General features: G+C 57.1%; 1 protein-coding gene and 1 long non-coding RNA gene across 2 annotated transcripts; both read left to right on the forward strand.

Annotated features, from left to right (window-relative positions):
* The first annotated feature begins 239 nt into the window (after positions 1-239).
* kifc1 (kinesin family member C1) lies at positions 240-8,404 on the forward strand. Its single transcript, XM_069198248.1, has 17 exons — positions 240-346; positions 1,539-1,580; positions 2,251-2,373; positions 2,467-2,575; positions 2,668-2,724; positions 3,052-3,090; positions 3,817-4,024; positions 4,331-4,496; positions 4,656-4,823; positions 5,422-5,538; positions 5,625-5,909; positions 6,894-7,061; positions 7,156-7,294; positions 7,543-7,682; positions 7,763-7,836; positions 8,009-8,084; positions 8,196-8,404. The coding sequence occupies exons 2-17, from the start codon at positions 1,548-1,550 to the stop codon at positions 8,241-8,243; spliced, it is 1,950 nt and encodes a 649-aa protein (XP_069054349.1). The 5' UTR covers positions 240-346; positions 1,539-1,547; the 3' UTR covers positions 8,244-8,404.
* A 6,372-nt stretch (positions 8,405-14,776) lies between these two features.
* Positions 14,777-16,835, forward strand: LOC138243443 (uncharacterized). The gene is made up of 3 exons (XR_011192129.1): positions 14,777-14,922; positions 15,213-15,452; positions 15,620-16,835. It is a non-coding gene; the product is annotated as an uncharacterized lncRNA (long non-coding RNA).
* Positions 16,836-16,883: the final 48 nt, after the last annotated feature.

Consider the following 16,883-nt stretch of genomic DNA (forward strand, 5'->3'; position numbering starts at 1 on the left):
CGGCCAATCACCATCTCCGAAAGGTATCCTCCTTTTCCATTGGGTAGTTTCAAACCCAAATAAGGCGGGTCCCTGTCAGCGGGGAGCTGTTTTTCTTGCGCGGGATTGGTAGACCGAGTGGGCGGGAGGGAGGGGCCAGGTCGGATCGCGGTTTTGATTGGTTCAGAAGGGCATTTCCGGGGAGGCAGGAAGTGAAGGCAGCAACCAATCGGGTTGCCGTTTTCCTCAATTCGAATCAGGGGTCCAAACGGCCGGAGCGCGAGAGCCGCAGTAGCAGCTGAGGAGATCGTCTCGAGACAGTTATTGCCGATAACGGAACCGATACCGACGCCGGTGATCAATAACGGTAGGATGAGGGTCATTAATCAAGCATTTAATTTACTGACTAACCCGCCGTCCTTTTTACTTTCCAACCCGTTCGGCTCGGAGCGAAAGCGCTCCGCTGTACTTACTGACTGTCGTGGAAAATAATATTAGCGCCTTAATTAAGATCATTTATTTAATAACAACCGCAAATAGACCGGTTTATTCCATCCTAACCTACATTATTCAGTAACAACCGCGGTTAGACTGGTTTATTCAACCCTAACTGTGATAATGAAATAATAAAGACGGTTTATTCGATCGTAACCTGGGTACTGTCCTAAAAAAAACATGATTGATCTCTCAATCAATTGTAAAAATCGATTAGTCAATCGCACACCCGGGTATCCGATAATAATCTGCATGAAACTTCATCGTTCAGTCGGAAACCCTGCGAATCGGCAATCGTCGACGTTAAAACTGTCCTCCTCAGCCTTTCGATACCCGGGTCCGGATGTTGGTGAACAGAAATATCAATAATAATCATAGTCATCTGATCGGTAACGGTCCGGGGTGGGTTTGTCAGTTCCTCCCGGGTGTCTGAAGGGGTCTGAGTCCCTGATGCTGCAGCTGCAGTGTGATCGACAGACCCAGGGCGAGAAGGGGGGGCTCTGGGGGCGCAGGCAGGGTGTAGACGGGACCAGTGCCAGCCGTCAGTGTCTCTAGTGTATCCACAGACACCAAGACCTGGGCTGCACCCCTGAGTGGTATAATCTGGCTTCTCTGGCCCTCCTGCGCCCTGAAAGGCGTTTAGGAGCGGAGACCAGGAGCTGCACCAGCAGCCTGTGTCTGGACCGCTGCCTGCTGATGGGGATGAGGTGTATTAATAATTATAATAATAATAATTCCTTACCGTTATATAGCGCTTGTCTGGACTCTCCCCGCACAGCGCTGTACCCCCTCCAGGGTGTACCCCCACATGAGTGAGGCACCAGCTCTCAGTGGGAGGAGACCCGAGGGATGAAGCCAGTTCAGAGAGGTGGGGTGACACCCCTCCTCTTCTCGAGGAAGAGAGACGCCCTGGGGCTTTTAGTGAGCAGTTTCTCGGTGACGAAGGGGCCGTGATCTGCTTCTCCCCAGGCTGGGGCTGCTGGTGTGAAAGCGAATCCTCTGCTCTTGTTGTTCCACTTTAAAATGCTTGTTTTTAATGCGTTTATTTTCATTTTGTTTTTCAGACAAATCAAATGGAGAAAGACGTGAGTCTCTGTATTGACCCTGTGAGTCTCTCAGTGTGTGTGTATGAACCCCTCTCTCTCTCTCAGTGCAGTGTTCATGTACTGGAGTGTCCAGTCAGTGTGTGTGTATGAACCCCTCTCTCTCTCAGTGCAGTGTTCATGTACTGGAGTGTCCAGTCAGTGTGTGTGTATGAACCCCTCTCTCTCTCAGTGCAGTGTTCATGTACTGGAGTGTCCAGTCAGCGTGTCTGTATGAACCCCTCTCTCTCAGTGCAGTGTTCATGTACTGGAGTGTCCAGTCAGTGTGTGTGTATGAACCCCTCTCTCTCTCTCTCAGTGCAGTGTTCATGTACTGGAGTGTCTAGTCAGGGTGTCTGTGTGAATCCCTCTCTCTCTCAGTGCAGTGTTCATGTACTGGAGTGTCAAGTCAGTGTGTCTGTGTGAACCCCTCTCTCTCTCAGTGCAGTGTTCATGTACTGGAGTGTCCAGTCAGTGTGTCTGTATGAACCCCTCTCTCTCTCAGTGCAGTGTTCATGTACTGGAGTGTCCAGTCAGTGTGTCTGTATGAACCCCTCTCTCTCTCTCAATGTACTGGAGTGTCCAGTCAGTGTGTGTGTATGAACCCCTCTCTCTCGGTGCAGTGTTCATGTACTGGAGTGTCCAGGTGGTCAGTGTTGTGTATGAACCCCTCTCTCTCTCTCTGTATCTCCAGAGGTCTCCCCTGCAGGTGGTCAATGGGATGAAGTCCGCCTCTCGTTTGCCTCTGCCCTCAGTGAAGAGGCAGATCTCAGCCTCGGGGGTGGACAGCGGCCCAGGACACCCCCAGCCTGCCCAGGTACTGTGTCGTCCTTCTCGGGGCGCCCCCGCGCTGCTGTCGGCCTGCTGCTCATCCCTGAGCCCCGTGTGCTGTGCTTGTGTGTCCCGACAGAAGAGGCCGCGCACCGCCGAGCCGCCCCCAGCGACCCGCAAGACGCAGGAGGCAGCCAGCGTGGTGACTGGCCGGCCGCGCCCGCTGGTGTCCAGCCACAGGGCAGGAGGTGAGGGGGGGTCAGCGGGCAGTCGGTCTCGGGGGGTCTCGCCCGCAGTGGACGGCACTTACTGGTGATAAACTCCCTTCTCTCTCCCACAGTCAGAGCAGGCCGGCCGATAGCAGGAGCAGCAACTGTGGCTGTCGGACCCTCGAAAGGTGAGCAGAGCTCATATCAGCCCACTGGGATTATAATCAGACTCCACTGACTGGCTGGACTGGGAGCTGGATTAGTTCTTCACTGGGATTGTAATCAGACTCCACTGACAGAGCAGCCCAAGACTCTCCAGGCTGGACTGGGAGTTGGACTGGTTCTTCACGGGATTGTAATCAGACTCCACTGACACTGACAGAGCAGTCTGAGACTCTCCAGGCTGGACTGGCCTGTTGTGTCCGGAGGACGTGCTCATGTTGACAGCACTCACAGTGTCTGATGTGTTTCATGCCCTTGCTGTGGTACCACTGACTCGCTGTCGTGTTTTTCAGCCATTCAGAAGAGACCAGTGGCCTCCGTTTCGAAACCAGGTCTGTACCCACTCGTCCTGTCTGCAGCTGGTCGATCCGATCCTCCAGCTCGGCTCTCCCGCCAGGACTGCAGAGCCCACAGTCCCGCCCCTGAGTTCACGGGCTCTGGGCTTGTCTCTGCAGTGCCCCCCGCTGCCAGCAGCCCACAGTCCCGCCCCTGAGCTCACGGGCTCTGGGCTTGGCTCTGCAGCGCCCCCCACTGGCAGCAGCCCACAGTCCCGCCCCTGAGCTCACGGGCTCTGGGCTTGTCTCTGCAGCGCCCCCCGCTGCCAGCAGCCCACAGTCCCGCCCCTGAGCTCACGGGCTCTGGGCTTGGCTCTGCAGCGCCCCCCACTGGCAGCAGCCCACAGTCCCGCCCCTGAGCTCACGGGCTCTGGGCTTGGCTCTGCAGCGCCCCCCGCTGGCAGCAGCCCGCAGTCCCGCCCCTGAGCTCACGGGCTCTGGGCTTGGCTCTGCAGCGCCCCCCGCTGGCAGCAGCCCACAGTCCCGCCCCTGAGCTCACGGGCTCTGGGCTTGTCTCTGCAGCGCCCCCCGCTGGCAGCAGCCCACAGTCCCGCCCCTGAGCTCACGGGCTCTGGGCTTGGCTCTGCAGCGCCCCCCGCTGGCAGCAGCCCGCAGTCCCGCCCCTGAGCTCACGGGCTCTGGGCTTGTCTCTGCAGCGCCCCCCGCTGGCAGCAGCCCCCAGTCCCGCCCCTGAGCTCACGGGCTCTGGGCTTGTCTCTGCAGCGCCCCCCGGTGGGCCCGGCGCAGCGCGGCGCCCTGCCTGGGACCTGAAGGGCAAGGTGAGCGACATGCAGACCAAGGTGTCCCAGTACCAGAGCCGGGTCCGCTCGGCCGCCCAGGAGAGCCAGGAGCTGCGGGAGCAGCTGGGCCACAGCCAGGAGAGGGAGAGGCAGCTGGAGGAGGAGAGCCAGGGGCTGCAGGAGCAGCTCAGGTACTGAGGAGTGTGTGTGTGTTCAGGCAGTGTCGGGCCGAGCCGTGTCTCGCACTCTGTGCGCTGTGTTCAGGCGGTGTCGGGCCGAGCCGTGTCTCACGCTCTCTGCCCTGTGTTCAGGCGGTGTCGGGCCGAGCCGTGTCTCACGCTCTCTGCCCTGTGTTCAGGCGGTGTCGGGCCGAGCCGTGTCTCACACTCTGTGCCCTGTGTTCAGGCGGTGTCGGGCCGAGCTCTGTCTCACGCTCTGTGCCCTGTGTTCAGGCAGTGTCGGGCCGAGCCGTGTCTCACACTGTGCCCTGTGTTCAGGCGGTGTCGGGCCGAGCTGTCCCAGCTGTCCTCTGTGCGAGAGGAGCTGCGCTGTGCCGCTCAGGACCGGGACCGGCTGCAGCAGCAGACAGACAGGCAGGCGGAGGAGATCCGCTGCCTGCAGGAGCTGAGGACGAGCCTGCAGGGCGAGCTGAGCACCGCCCAGGTACGAGCGCCCCCCCCTGCCGCCGCCGCGCCCCCCGCCCCCCTGCCCTCTCCCCTCTCACTCGCCCTCTCCCCTCTCACTCGCCCTCTCCCCTCTCCCCCCTGCCCTCTCCCCTCTCACTCGCCCTCTCCCCTCTCACTCGCCCTCTCCCCCCGCCAGGCCCAGCTGGCCCTGCAGAGCTCCGCGCTGGCCCAGTCCCAGACCCAGCTGGCCGACTGTCGCCAGCTCATCTCCTCCCTGGAGCTGCGGGTCGCCGAGCTCTCGGACCGCCTGCACTGCGGAGAGATGGAGCGCAGGAAACTGCACAACACCATCCAGGAGCTGAAGGTACAGTCCAGCCCTGCCCACTGACCCCACACACACACACTGACCCCACACACACACACTGACCGCACTGCGGAGAGATGGAGCGCAGGAAACTGCACAACACCATCCAGGAGCTGAAGGTACAGTCCAGCCCTGCCCACTGACCCCACACACACACACTGACCCCACACACACACACACACACACTGACCCCACACACACACACTGACCGCACTGCGGAGAGATGGAGCGCAGGAAACTGCACAACACCATCCAGGAGCTGAAGGTACAGTCCAGCCCTGCCCACTGACCCCACACACACACACTGACCCCACACACACACTGACCGCACTGCGGAGAGATGGAGCGCAGGAAACTGCACAACACCATCCAGGAGCTGAAGGTACAGTCCAGCCCTGCCCACTGACCCCACACACACACACTGACCCCACACACACACACACTGACCCCATACTTGACCCCACACCCTGGGACCCCAGCTGTCCAGTGTGGTGTTAAGATTCTGACCTCACAGCTGCTGTGCGGTGTGTTGTGTTAGTTGTGTGAGAGGAGAGCAGCCTGTATCTGTAACCCCCTGCGTTTCCTGTTCCCTCTCCAGGGCAACATCAGGGTGTTCTGCCGAGTGCGCCCCCTGCTGGCTGGAGACGGCAGCATGGAGCACATTGAGCTGCCACCCGACGACCCCAAGACCGTGGCTCTGGCCAAGACCGCAGAGGTGCGCCCCCTCTCCCAGGGTCCTCTCTGCCCCTGCTGCCCTGCGTGTGTCTGGGTGAGCTGACTGTCGCCCCCTGTGTCTCCCAGTCTCACACAGGCCGGGGCGCGGACCAGCTGACCCGCTACAAGTTCAGCTTCGACCGGGTGTTCGGCCCGGCGGCGGCCCAGCAGGAGGTGTTTGAGGAGATTTCCCTGCTGGTCCAGTCGGCGCTGGACGGCTACAACGTCTGCTGCTTCGCCTACGGGCAGACCGGCTCCGGGAAGACCTACACCATGGAGGGGGGGCAGGAGGAGACCAGCTGGGGGGTCATTCCAAGAGCCGTCCAGCAGATCTTCCTCACAGCTGAGGGCCTGAGAGACGAGGGCTGGGAGGTACTGAAGCCTGTCTGTGTGAGGAGTGCCCCTGGGGTCTGTGTGAGGGTCTGGACTCCTCTCTCTGTGTGAGGAGTGTCTCTGGGGTCTGTGTGAGGGTCTGGACTCCTCTCTCTGTGTGAGGAGTGTCTCTGGGGTCTGTGTGAGGGTCTGTGCTCTTCTCTCTCTGTGTGAGGAGTGTCTCTGGGGTCTGTGTGAGGGTCTGGACTCCTCTCTCTGTGTGAGGAGTGCCTCTGGGGTCTGTGTGAGGGTCTGGACTCCTCTCTCTGTGTGAGGAGTGTCTCTGGGGTCTGTGTGAGGGTCTGGACTCCTCTCTCTGTGTGAGGAGTGTCTCTGGGGTCTGTGTGAGGGTCTGGACTCCTCTCTCTGTGTGAGGGGTGTCTCTGGGGTCTGTGTGAGGGTCTGGACTCCTCTCTCTGTGTGAGGAGTGCCTCTGGGGTCTGTGTGAGGGTCTGGACTCCTCTCTCTGTGTGAGGAGTGTCTCTGGGGTCTGTGTGAGGGTCTGGACTCCTCTCTCTGTGTGAGGAGTGTCTCTGGGGTCTGTGTGAGGGTCTGGACTCCTCTCTCTGTGTGAGGAGTGTCTCTGGGGTCTGTGTGAGGGTCTGGACTCCTCTCTCTGTGTGAGGAGTGCCTCTGGGGTCTGAGTGAGGGTCTGGACTCCTCTCTCTGTGTGAGGAGTGTCTCTGGGGTCTGTGTGAGGGTCTGGACTCCTCTCTCTGTGTGAGGAGTGTCTCTGGGGTCTGTGTGAGGGTCTGGACTCTTCTCTCTGTGTGAGGAGTGTCTCTGGGGTCTGTGTGAGGGTCTGGACTCCTCTCTCTGTGTGAGGAGTGTCTCTGGGGTCTGTGTGAGGGTCTGGACTCCTCTCTCTGTGTGAGGAGTGCCTCTGGGGTCTGTGTGAGGGTCTGGACTCCTCTCTCTGTGTGAGGAGTGTATTAGTCCGTATTGGTCTCTCTGTACTAATGCTCATCTTTCTCTTTCTCTCAGTACACGTTTGTAGCGAGCTTTGTGGAGATCTACAATGAGACACTGAGAGACCTGCTCTACAAAGGGAAATCGACGAAGAGGCCCGAGTATGAGATCAAGAAATCCTCCTCGACAGGGGAGGTGACGGTGACCAACCTGTCCTACGAGCCCGTGAGCTCTGAGCACGAGGTAGGCTGTCCCCCTGGGCTCGAGCGCCCCTGCCGGTCTCCGCTCCGCCCAGCCCCGGTGCCCGTTCGAACCCGTGTCCGGGTGTCTCCCCCAGGTGCTCCGGCTGATCGGCGTGGCCAGCCAGAACCGCTCCACGGCCCGGACCAACATGAACGACGTCTCCTCCCGCAGCCACTCGGTCTTCCAGCTCCAGATCGAGGGGGAGAACGCGGGCCGGGGGATCAAGTGCAAGTGTGAGTCTGGGGTCAGCGACCCCGCCCCCCGTCCCTCCAGGAGCTGACCCTGCCCCCCGTCCCTCCCAGCGCTGACCCCGCCCCCTGTCCCTCCAGGAGCTGACCCCCGCCCCCCGTCCCTCCAGGACCTGACCCTGCCCCCTGTCCCTCCCAGTGCTGACCTTGTCCTCTGTCTCTCTCTCCCAGCGCTGACCCTGCCACCTGTCCCTCCAGGAGCTGACCCTGCCCTCTGTCTGTCTCTCCCGCAGCCTCCCTGAGCCTGGTGGACCTCGCGGGCAGCGAGCGGGTGCAGAAGAGCCAGTCGCAGGGAGACCGCTTCAAGGAGATGACGGCCATTAACAGCTCCCTGTCCAACCTGGGCATCGTCATCTCGGCCCTGGCCAACAAGGTACTGGAGCGCCCCCCGCTGGCCGCCCCTCTCGCCCGCCCGCCCGCCCGCCCTCTCTCACGCACTCCCTCCCCCCGCAGGACGCCTACGTCCCCTACCGCAACTCCAAGCTGACCTACCTGCTGCAGAACAGCCTGGGCGGCAACAGCAAGACGTGAGTCCGTCCTCCGCCAGACCGCCAACCCCCAGGGCCCCGCCAGAGACTACAGCTCCCAGGAGCCCCCGCGCCCGCGGCCTGCTGGGAACTGTAGTCCTCCTCCGTCCCTCGCCTCCGGCGCTAACCTGTCTCTCTCTCGCTCTCTCTCTCTCTCTCCCCGCTGGTCCAGGCTGATGTTCGTCAACGTGTCCCCGGAGCTGGACAGCTTCGGCGAGTCCCTGAACTCCCTGCGGTTCGCCAGCAAGGTGAGCCGGGTCACGAGGCTGCGCTGCCGGGCCGGAGCTCCGCCCCGCCCTGCCGGCGGCCTGCGTTAACGCCCCCCCCTCTTCCTCTTCCTCTTCCTCTCTCTGCTGCAGGTGAACGACTGCGTGATCGGCACGGCGTCGGCCAACAAGAAGATCTGACCTCCGCCCGCGCCGAGACAGCTGTACATACTGTAAATGAGACTGTTTTTAAATCGGGGCGCCGGCGCTGCGCCGGCCTCCTCTGTGAATACGGGACTATTTATTTCCGACTCTTCTTGTAATCGTCGCTGCCGGAGCCGGTGAAATAAAGCTCTTCCGCACGCGGCCGTGTTTTCTTCCATCTGGGCTCGGGAGAGAGGGGGGAGGTGCCGCCTGTCCTGTCCTGTCCTGCGTCCTTCGGAAGCTCCTCCAGCCCTTTCAAGGCGAGCAGGCTGGGCTCGGGCTCCTGCTCGGCTGAGGTGACCGCGTCGGACCACGGCCAGGCACGGAGCTTGTATCCCCAGCCTGCAGCGGACCCCCGAGACACAGGCGGGGGTCTAACTGCACCCCATCACGCACACAACTGTCTGCCACACAGGTGAGAGGCTAGACTTCATTTTGAGCTCTTGTTCCAAGAACGGAGCAGAACGGGAGGGTTTCGCCCAGACTGCAGTAGCGCCAGAGTCTCCGGGTGAAGGCACACGCTGGTCATGCTGAGGCGGCGAGGTGCCGAACCACAACGCCCCCTGGAGAAGACGACAAACGCTCGAACAGACAAGGGAGCCAGGGTCCTCCTGGGAGTATTTTCTTTTCTAATTTTGTATTTGAACGACCAAAGGACAGCAGACGAGCGCGAGTACAGTTCCCGCATCGATAACGTGGGCGGGGGAGCGTGCTTCAGCACTTCCTGCACTTCCTGAGAGACGCGTAACCAGTAGATCAAGACGAAGTCTGCACAGCTCTCGTGTTCTTACATTTCCAAAGAGTCTGCAAACACATCTTCACGTCTGTTTTCAACTGTCCAAACACGGGACTCTTCCCAGAGTAATGTGCAAGCGTAACAAGGCGATAACAAAATATATCTTCATTTATTTATTACAGCCATAACTCAAAATATCCTTTCCTTGGAGTCTGATACAAACTTTACATTCATCTGTAGTTTCGAAGGGACTATTGATACAATTCCTTAAGAGAGTCAATACGGCCCTACGGATCGCATCGATTGCAGTGAAATATTATCTGTTCACAAAGCCGGTGTAATTGTAGATTTCACCATCAACATTGATTAATTGTTTAATCCTGATTATACCACTTTTGACCCATTTTTTTATTTTTAAAATGTTTTATTTCTAAACCTTTATATTTGTTGTTCCAGATGGTACAGTATATCTATGAGTGTCTCTGTCGCTGTTCCACACCGCTCTTGTCAATAAAGTTCTGTGAGTTTGAACCTGGGAGACACGGGTAAAAGGGGAGGGACCTATCGGGATCGGGACTCCGATTGGCTGATAGGCAGTTCCGGGGCCGCGGCGCCAGCCAATTGGGCTGCAGGGTCTCAGGTGCGCTTGTGATCACGCAAGGCGGCGGTGGAGTTTGTAGGAGTTTTATTCGATAAACGTTTTTGATTTTTTACTTATTTGGACTTGTGCACTCGTTTCCGGATATCTTTAACGGTAAGATGCTATCCGCAACATTTTCCTCAAGAACGGGTGAAGGTTTATTCCCGTGCTGAAAGAAACTGCTGCAGGTGAGTCCAACGCCATGTTTTCATTCTTCTTATGGAAACGTTTGTGTGAGACCTGCAGGGACCGCATCTCGCCTCTCCGCTGCTGTGTCAGACCTGCAGGTGCTGTCTCTCTCCTCCTCTGCGGTGCGAGACCTGCAGGTGCTGTCTCTCTTGTGCTGTGCGAGACCTGCAGGTGCTGTATCTCTCCTCCTCTGCTGTGTGAGACCTGCAGGTGCTGTCTCTCTTGTGCTGTGCGAGACCTGCAGGTGCTGTATCTCTCCTCCTCTGCTGTGTGAGACCTGCAGGTGCTGTCTCTCTTGTGCGGTGTGAGACCTGCAGCTACCACAGTAATTTCTCTATAGTTATTGCAGATTGAGTAGTGGCGGTGGTCTGTACTGAATACATTCCTGAGACCGCTTTGAAACATTGCAAATAACCTTGAAAAAAACCTTTATAAACATGAGTAATAATTACTTGTACAGTGTCGTGATTTCCACATTAGATTTAGATCTAAAAATAGAGCCATACGGTGTCGCTGCCATAATTTCATTATTTATATATCAGAATCCGGACCAGGTCTCGTGCGAGAGATCACCTCACTCCTGTCCTGGCGTCCCTGCACTGGCTTCCAGCCAGAGTCCTGCTGCTCGCCTGTAAGGCTCCGCCCCTCAGTCCCCTTCTCCTTTTTTTGTTGTTCTTACGGTCAAGTGCTTTGAGATGTTAATTTTAAAAAGGTTCTGTAGAAATAAAAGTATTATTATAGAACGGACGCGTTATTATTCTTCCTGCGCGGTGTCTCTCGGCCCGCAAGACCCCCGCAGCCCGCCTGGGGGGAGATTACAAGCCCACTCTCGGTGTTCTGTCGAAACCGCGTCCCCCGGCTGGACGGGGGGGTCTCTTCCTTCTCTCGTCTCGGCGCAGGAGCGCCTCGCTCCCACACGGAGCGCGGCGGGACACCGGGCCGCAGCAGAGCGCCGCGTGACGTCAGGCAGCCCTCGGGAGAGGGAATATTAACCCTCCGGCTGCCACGCTCGGCCCAGACCCTGGACAGAGCTGAACCCCCCCCAGCCCGGAGTCTGGGCTCCTCTGAGGCCACTTCCTGTCAGGACAGCGCAGGCAGAGAGAGAGAGAGCAGGGGGAGCAGAAGGACCGGTTCCAACCCACAACCTTTCCGTGTCCTCCAGGACACAGTCTTCATGCCCCTCATGAAGGACAGCAGGAGCAGGAACACTGTGCGTGTCCTCCGACTGCTCTCGTCTCGCAGTTCACCGCAGTGGGAGGTACCTGCTGCTGCTCTGTCACTCCACACTCCTGCCAGGGGGAGAGGAGTCAGTCAGGAGGATCAGCTGTTCTGAGCCCCAGGCAGCAGAGTCGCTGGCTGACCAGAAGCTGAACCCAGCAGTGTTTCAGCTCAGAGAGGACAGCAGGCCTGTCCTGTCCCCGTGTCCAGCAGATCTGGGCCTAGTTGACAACCCCAGCCCCCCTCTGCAGCTCTCAGGACAGACTCACTCACAGCCACAAGGTAAGGAAACACAGGGCTCTTTATTCACAGTGCAGCACACAAGACTCCAGAAACCACAAGACAAACCCCTAGTTCGTACCTGAGCTCTAGCTGGACGTGCAGCCAGCTTCACCAGACCTCCTCCCCCTGACACAGCTCAGCTCTGCAGCTCTTCCCTCCTGCTCTGCTCAGCACAACTGCTCTCTGTCCCCAGCAGCACCAGACTGAAGGCCTCCCCTCCTGCCTTTTAACTGTCTCCCCACCAATCGTCTTCCAGCAGTGAGGCAGGGAATTGTGGGGGCAGACTGCTCCGCTCGGCCTTCTGGGGAATGTAGTTCAGACAAGAGCCGCTGTCTCGCCTGGACCTGCGGCCCTCTTACAGTGTGGACAGGGAGTGGTGCAGGAGAGCTGTGATACCAGATTGTTGAGCTGTTTTGTGGTCTTTCTGACTTGAGATGAAAAGCAGAGGGGTAATGGATTAATCTTCCTGGATGGCAAGACAAATCAATGTACTTATTGATGAGTGAAGGGATTGGGGCTGTGTGGTCCTGAAGTTCAGAGGATCTGGCTACAGGCTTGTCTGTCTGTGGTTGTGGGTTCAAATCTGAATGAATCAGTAGTTTTGTTTTTGAAGACAGTGTTAGTATCAGTGATAGATTGATCAGTGAAGAACTGGGAGCTGGTTGCTGTGTGTCCTGTAGTGTGAAGGTTAATGCTGTGGACTCTGAGCTGTGTGGCTGTGGGTTCAGTTCCCAATGAGAGTGAGACTTTTATTGTACTTCAATGGCAGAGAGAGAGAGAGAGAGAGAGAGAGAGAGAGAGAGAGAGAGAGAGAGATGCATTTGACTTCACTCATCCACAGTAACAGGCTGATAAGTGCAGAGGTGGGGTCTGTGTTTGTGTGGCTCTGTAGTGAAGAGGTCAGGGCTGTGGGCTCAGAGCTGAGTGGTTGTGGGTTCAAGTCCTGCTGAGACCTACAGCTTGTTTTGGGTTTAATTCTTACCCACAGTAAGAGGTTGATAAGTACAGAGACTGGGGCTGTGTTTGTGTGGATCTATAGAGCAGAGGGCTAAGTCTCTAGACTCATAGACACCTGGCTGTGGGTTCAAGTCTGAGAGAGACCTGTTGCTTATTTAAGTTTAATTCTTCCCCACAGTAAGAGGTTGATAAGTACAGAGACTGGGGCTGTGAGGTGTGTGTCCCTGTGGTCTGGAGGATAAAGCTGAGGACTCACAGCTCTGTGGTTGTGGGTTCAAATCCCAGTAAGACCTCAGGTTTGTTTTCAGTCTCTTACCCACAGAAACAGGTTGATAAGTGAAGAGATTGAGGCTGCAGTGTGTGTGGCTCTGTGGAGTGGAGCTTAAGGCTGTGGGCTCACAGCTGCAGGGTTGCAGGTTCAAGTCCTGCTGAGACTGGCCTGCTTTGTCTTTAATTCTTCTCGACAGAAACGTGTTGATAAGCTGGGGGAGTTGTAAGGGTGGGTGGGAGGCCCAATAGAGGAGAGGGTAAGACACTGGCCTCCCGACTGCAAGGTCCTGGGTTCAAGCCCAGGCAGGAAGGATGCAGGGGGTCAGTGGCAGGGACAAGTAACTAGATGAAGAGAGAGAGGGGTCTGGGATTTACCTTTTACTGAAACATTTGACACTGTTGGAATTTTTCAGTAAAAGGTAAATCCCAGACCCCTCTCTCCCTTCATCTAGTTACTTGTCCCTGCCACTGACCCCCTGCATCCTTCCTGCCTGGGCTTGAACCCAGGACCTTGCAGTCGGGAGGCCAGTGTCTTACCCTCTCCTCTATTGGGCCTCCCACCCACCCTTACAACTCCCCCAGCTTATCAACACGTTTCTGTCGAGAAGAATTAAAGACAAAGCAGGCCAGTCTCAGCAGGACTTGAACCTGCAACCCTGCAGCTGTGAGTCCACAGCCTTAAGCTCCACTCCACAGAGCCACACACACTGCAGCCTCAATCTCTTCACTTATCAACCTGTTTCTGTGGGTAAGAGACTGAAAACAAACCTGAGGTCTTACTGGGATTTGAACCCACAACCACAGAGATATGAGTCCTCAGCTTTATCCTCCAGACCACAGGGACACACACCTCACAGCCCCAGTCTCTGTACTTATCAACCTCTTACTGTGGGGAAGAATTAAACCCAAAACAAGCTGTAGGTCTCAACAGGACTTGAACCCACAACCAGAGAGCTGTGAGCCCTCAGCTTTAGCCTCCAGACCACAGGGACACACACCTCACAGCCCCAGTCTCTGTACTTATCAACCTCTTACTGTGGGGAAGAATTAAACCCAAAACAAGCTGCAGGTCTCAGCAGGACTTGAACCTGCATCCCTGCAGCTGTGAGCCCACAGCCTTAAGCTCCACTCCACAGAGCCACACACACTGCAGGCTCAATCTCTTCACTTATCAACCTGTTTCTGTGGGTAAGAGACTGAAAACAAACCTGAGGTCTTACTGGGACTTGAACCCACAACCAGAGAGCTGTGAGTCCTCAGCTTTATCCTCCAGACCACAGGGACACACACCTCACAGCCCCAGTCTCTGTACTTATCACCCTCTTACTGTGGGGAAGAATTAAACTTAAATAAGCAACATGTCTCTCTCAGACTTGAACCCACAGCCAGGTGCCTATGAGTCTAGAGACTTAGCCCTCTGCTCTATAGACCCACACAGACACAGCCCCACTCTCTGTACTTATCAACCCCTTACTGTGGGGAAGAATTAAACCCAAAACAAGCTGTAGGTCTCAGCAGGACTTGAACCCACAATCACACAGCTCTGAGCCCACAGCCCTGACCTCTTCACTACAGAGCCACACAAACACTGATCCCACCTCTGCACTTATCAGCCTGTTACTGTGGATGAGTGAAGTCAAATGCATCTCTCTCTCTCTCTCTCTCTCTCTCTCTCTCTCTCTCTCTCTCTCTCTCTGCCATTGAAGTCCAATAAAAGTCTCACTCTCATCAGGAACTGAACCCACAGCCACACAGCTCAGAGTCCACAGCATTAACCTTCACACTACAGGACACACAGCAACCAGCCCCCAGTTCTTCACTGATCAATCTATCACTGATACTAACACTGTCTTCAAAAACAAAACTCCTGATTTATTCAGATTTGAACCCACAACCACAGACAGACAAGCCTGTAGCCAGATCCTCTGAACTACAGGACCACACAGCCCCAATCCCTTCACTCATCAATAAGTACATTGATTTGTCTTGCCATCCAGGAAGATTAATCCATTACCCCTCTGCTTTTCATCTCAAGTCAGAAAGACCACAAAACAGCTCAACAATCTGGTCTCACAGCTCTCCTGCACCACTCCCTGTCCACACTGTAAGAGGGCCGCAGGTCCAGGCGAGACAGCGGCTCTTGTCTGAACTACATTCCCCAGAAGGCCGAGCGGAACAGTCTGCCCCCACAATCACCTGCCTCACTGCTGGAAGACGATTGGTGGGGAGACAGTTAAAAGGCAGGAGGGGAGGCCTTCAGTCTGGTGCTGCTGGGGACAGAGAGCAGTTGTGCTGAGCAGAGCAGGAGGGAAGAGCTGCAGAGCTGAGCTGTGTCAGGGGGAGGAGGTCTGGTGAAGCTGGCTGCACGTCCAGCTAGAGCTCAGGTACGAACTAGGGGTTTGTCTTGTGGTTTCTGGAGTCTTGTGTGCTGCACTGTGAATAAAGAGCCCTGTGTTTCCTTACCTTGTGGCTGTGAGTGAGTCTGTCCTGAGAGCTGCAGAGGGGGGCTGGGGTTGTCAACTAGGCCCAGATCTGCTGGACACGGGGACAGGACAGGCCTGCTGTCCTCTCTGAGCTGAAACACTGCTGGGTTCAGCTTCTGGTCAGCCAGCGACTCTGCTGCCTGGGGCTCAGAACAGCTGATCCTCCTGACTGACTCCTCTCCCCCTGGCAGGAGTGTGGAGTGACAGAGCAGCAGCAGGTACCTCCCACTGCGGTGAACTGCGAGACGAGAGCAGTCGGAGGACACGCACAGTGTTCCTGCTCCTGCTGTCCATCATGAGGGGCATGAAGACTGTGTCCTGGAGGACACGGAAAGGTTGTGGGTTTAAACCGGTCCTTCTGCTCCTCCTGCTCTCTCTCTCTGGCTGCGCTGTCCTGACAGGAAGTGGCGCAGAGATCCACCGCAGACAAGGTAAAAGTTCAAGGAGAAACCGAAGGTCTTCTGACGGCGGTATATTAACGGAGGTTTTAAATTCTTTTAAAAACCAGGTCCTGAGCCCTCAGGACAGCTCCTGTCTTATTGAAAACAGTGCAGATGGGGTATTAATCTCAGTTTCTTCTCCCAACACAAACCCACAGGGCAGGACCGAGGGAGGAACTCTGACAGTCCCTGAGCTCTGACATCCCCCTCCTTCTCCACTCTGGTAGCAGGCTTGAACTGACAGCACCTGTCCCTCATCAACCCAGGGGAGGCAGTCCGTTGGCCACCCTTCTCCCCCATGGCCTGCTGGGAAATGTAGTTCAGGAGGGCCTGCACCAGGCCAGTCCCAGTGAGAAAAAGGCTGAGGCTGGAGCCTGTAAGTTTCCCCAAGACCAGTTTACTCACTGTCACCCTGTTTTATCGCACCATGTCATGTAAATGAACACAAGCTGGAGGGGTTCACCTACTCAACCCTGCAACCAGATTTAATGGGGGTCGTCAGGGTGGAGAAGCTGGAGGGGAGGATCTGTGCAGGAGGCCTCTGCTCACAGACGCACACGCTGCCCTCCGGTGGAGAAGTGCTGTTACTGCAGCTCTCCTCCCTCCCTCAGTCAGACTCTCCTTCCCGAGAAGTTTCACACTGAAACAGCGACTCTGATCACGGGGACAATCGGCACAAACCGCAGATCGTTAAAACCACAGGCGCCAGGAGGTTCTGCTGGCAGCAGCGAGTCCAGCGAGGTCTCCCGTCTCTCTCCGTCCACCTCCGTCCCAGCGCCGTGCCTCCCGCCGCCTCGCGCCCAGCGACGCTGCCCTCCCCTCCCAGACAGCTGGGAAATAAAGTGTCTGCTTGGGAAAGAGGTCTGGGATCTCGGGGTCGGAAGAACGAGACGGATACCTGAACAAGTTCTCATTCAGCGAGGACATCGCCCTCTCCCTGCCAGCACGCGGGGGGGGGGTTCGAACCCGGCGTTCAGGCACAGGGCACTGCGTCACCACGCAGGCAGGGCTCCTGGGGCACAGAGAGGACCAGGGCAGCCGGCTGTGGAGAGACGCCTTTATTTCCCAGTTCCTCCCAGCACACACACACACACACACACCTGCGGGTAGGACAGAGCGGACCAGGGCAGCCGGCTGTGGAGAGACGCCTTTATTTCCCAGTTCCTCCCAGCACACACACACCCCCCCCTGCGGGCAGGACAGAGCGGACCAGGGCAGCTGGCTGTGGAGAGATGCCTTTATTTCCCAGTTCCTCCCAGCACACACACACACACACACACACACACCTGCGGGTAGGACAGAGCGGACCAGGGCAGCCGGCTGTGGAGAGATGCCTTTATTTCCCAGTTCCTCCCAGCGCGCGCGCGCACACACACACACACACACACACACCCCCCCCCCTGCGGGCAGGACAGAGCGGAC

This window comes from Lepisosteus oculatus, chromosome 14 (assembly GCF_040954835.1).
Source record: "Lepisosteus oculatus isolate fLepOcu1 chromosome 14, fLepOcu1.hap2, whole genome shotgun sequence".
NCBI lineage: Eukaryota > Metazoa > Chordata > Actinopteri > Semionotiformes > Lepisosteidae > Lepisosteus > Lepisosteus oculatus.

What these genes read in the sequence shown, in the direction of transcription:
- kifc1 (XM_069198248.1), top strand. Translation starts at nt 1,548, where the DNA reads ATGGAGAAAGACGTGAGTCTCTGTATTGACCCT. An exon ending in CTCTGGCCAAGACCGCAGAG is followed by an intron (nt 5,539 to 5,624) that starts GTGCGCCCCCTC and finishes TGTGTCTCCCAG; the next exon opens with TCTCACACAGGCCGGGGCGC. An exon ending in TGAGAGACGAGGGCTGGGAG is followed by an intron (nt 5,910 to 6,893) that starts GTACTGAAGCCT and finishes TCTTTCTCTCAG; the next exon opens with TACACGTTTGTAGCGAGCTT.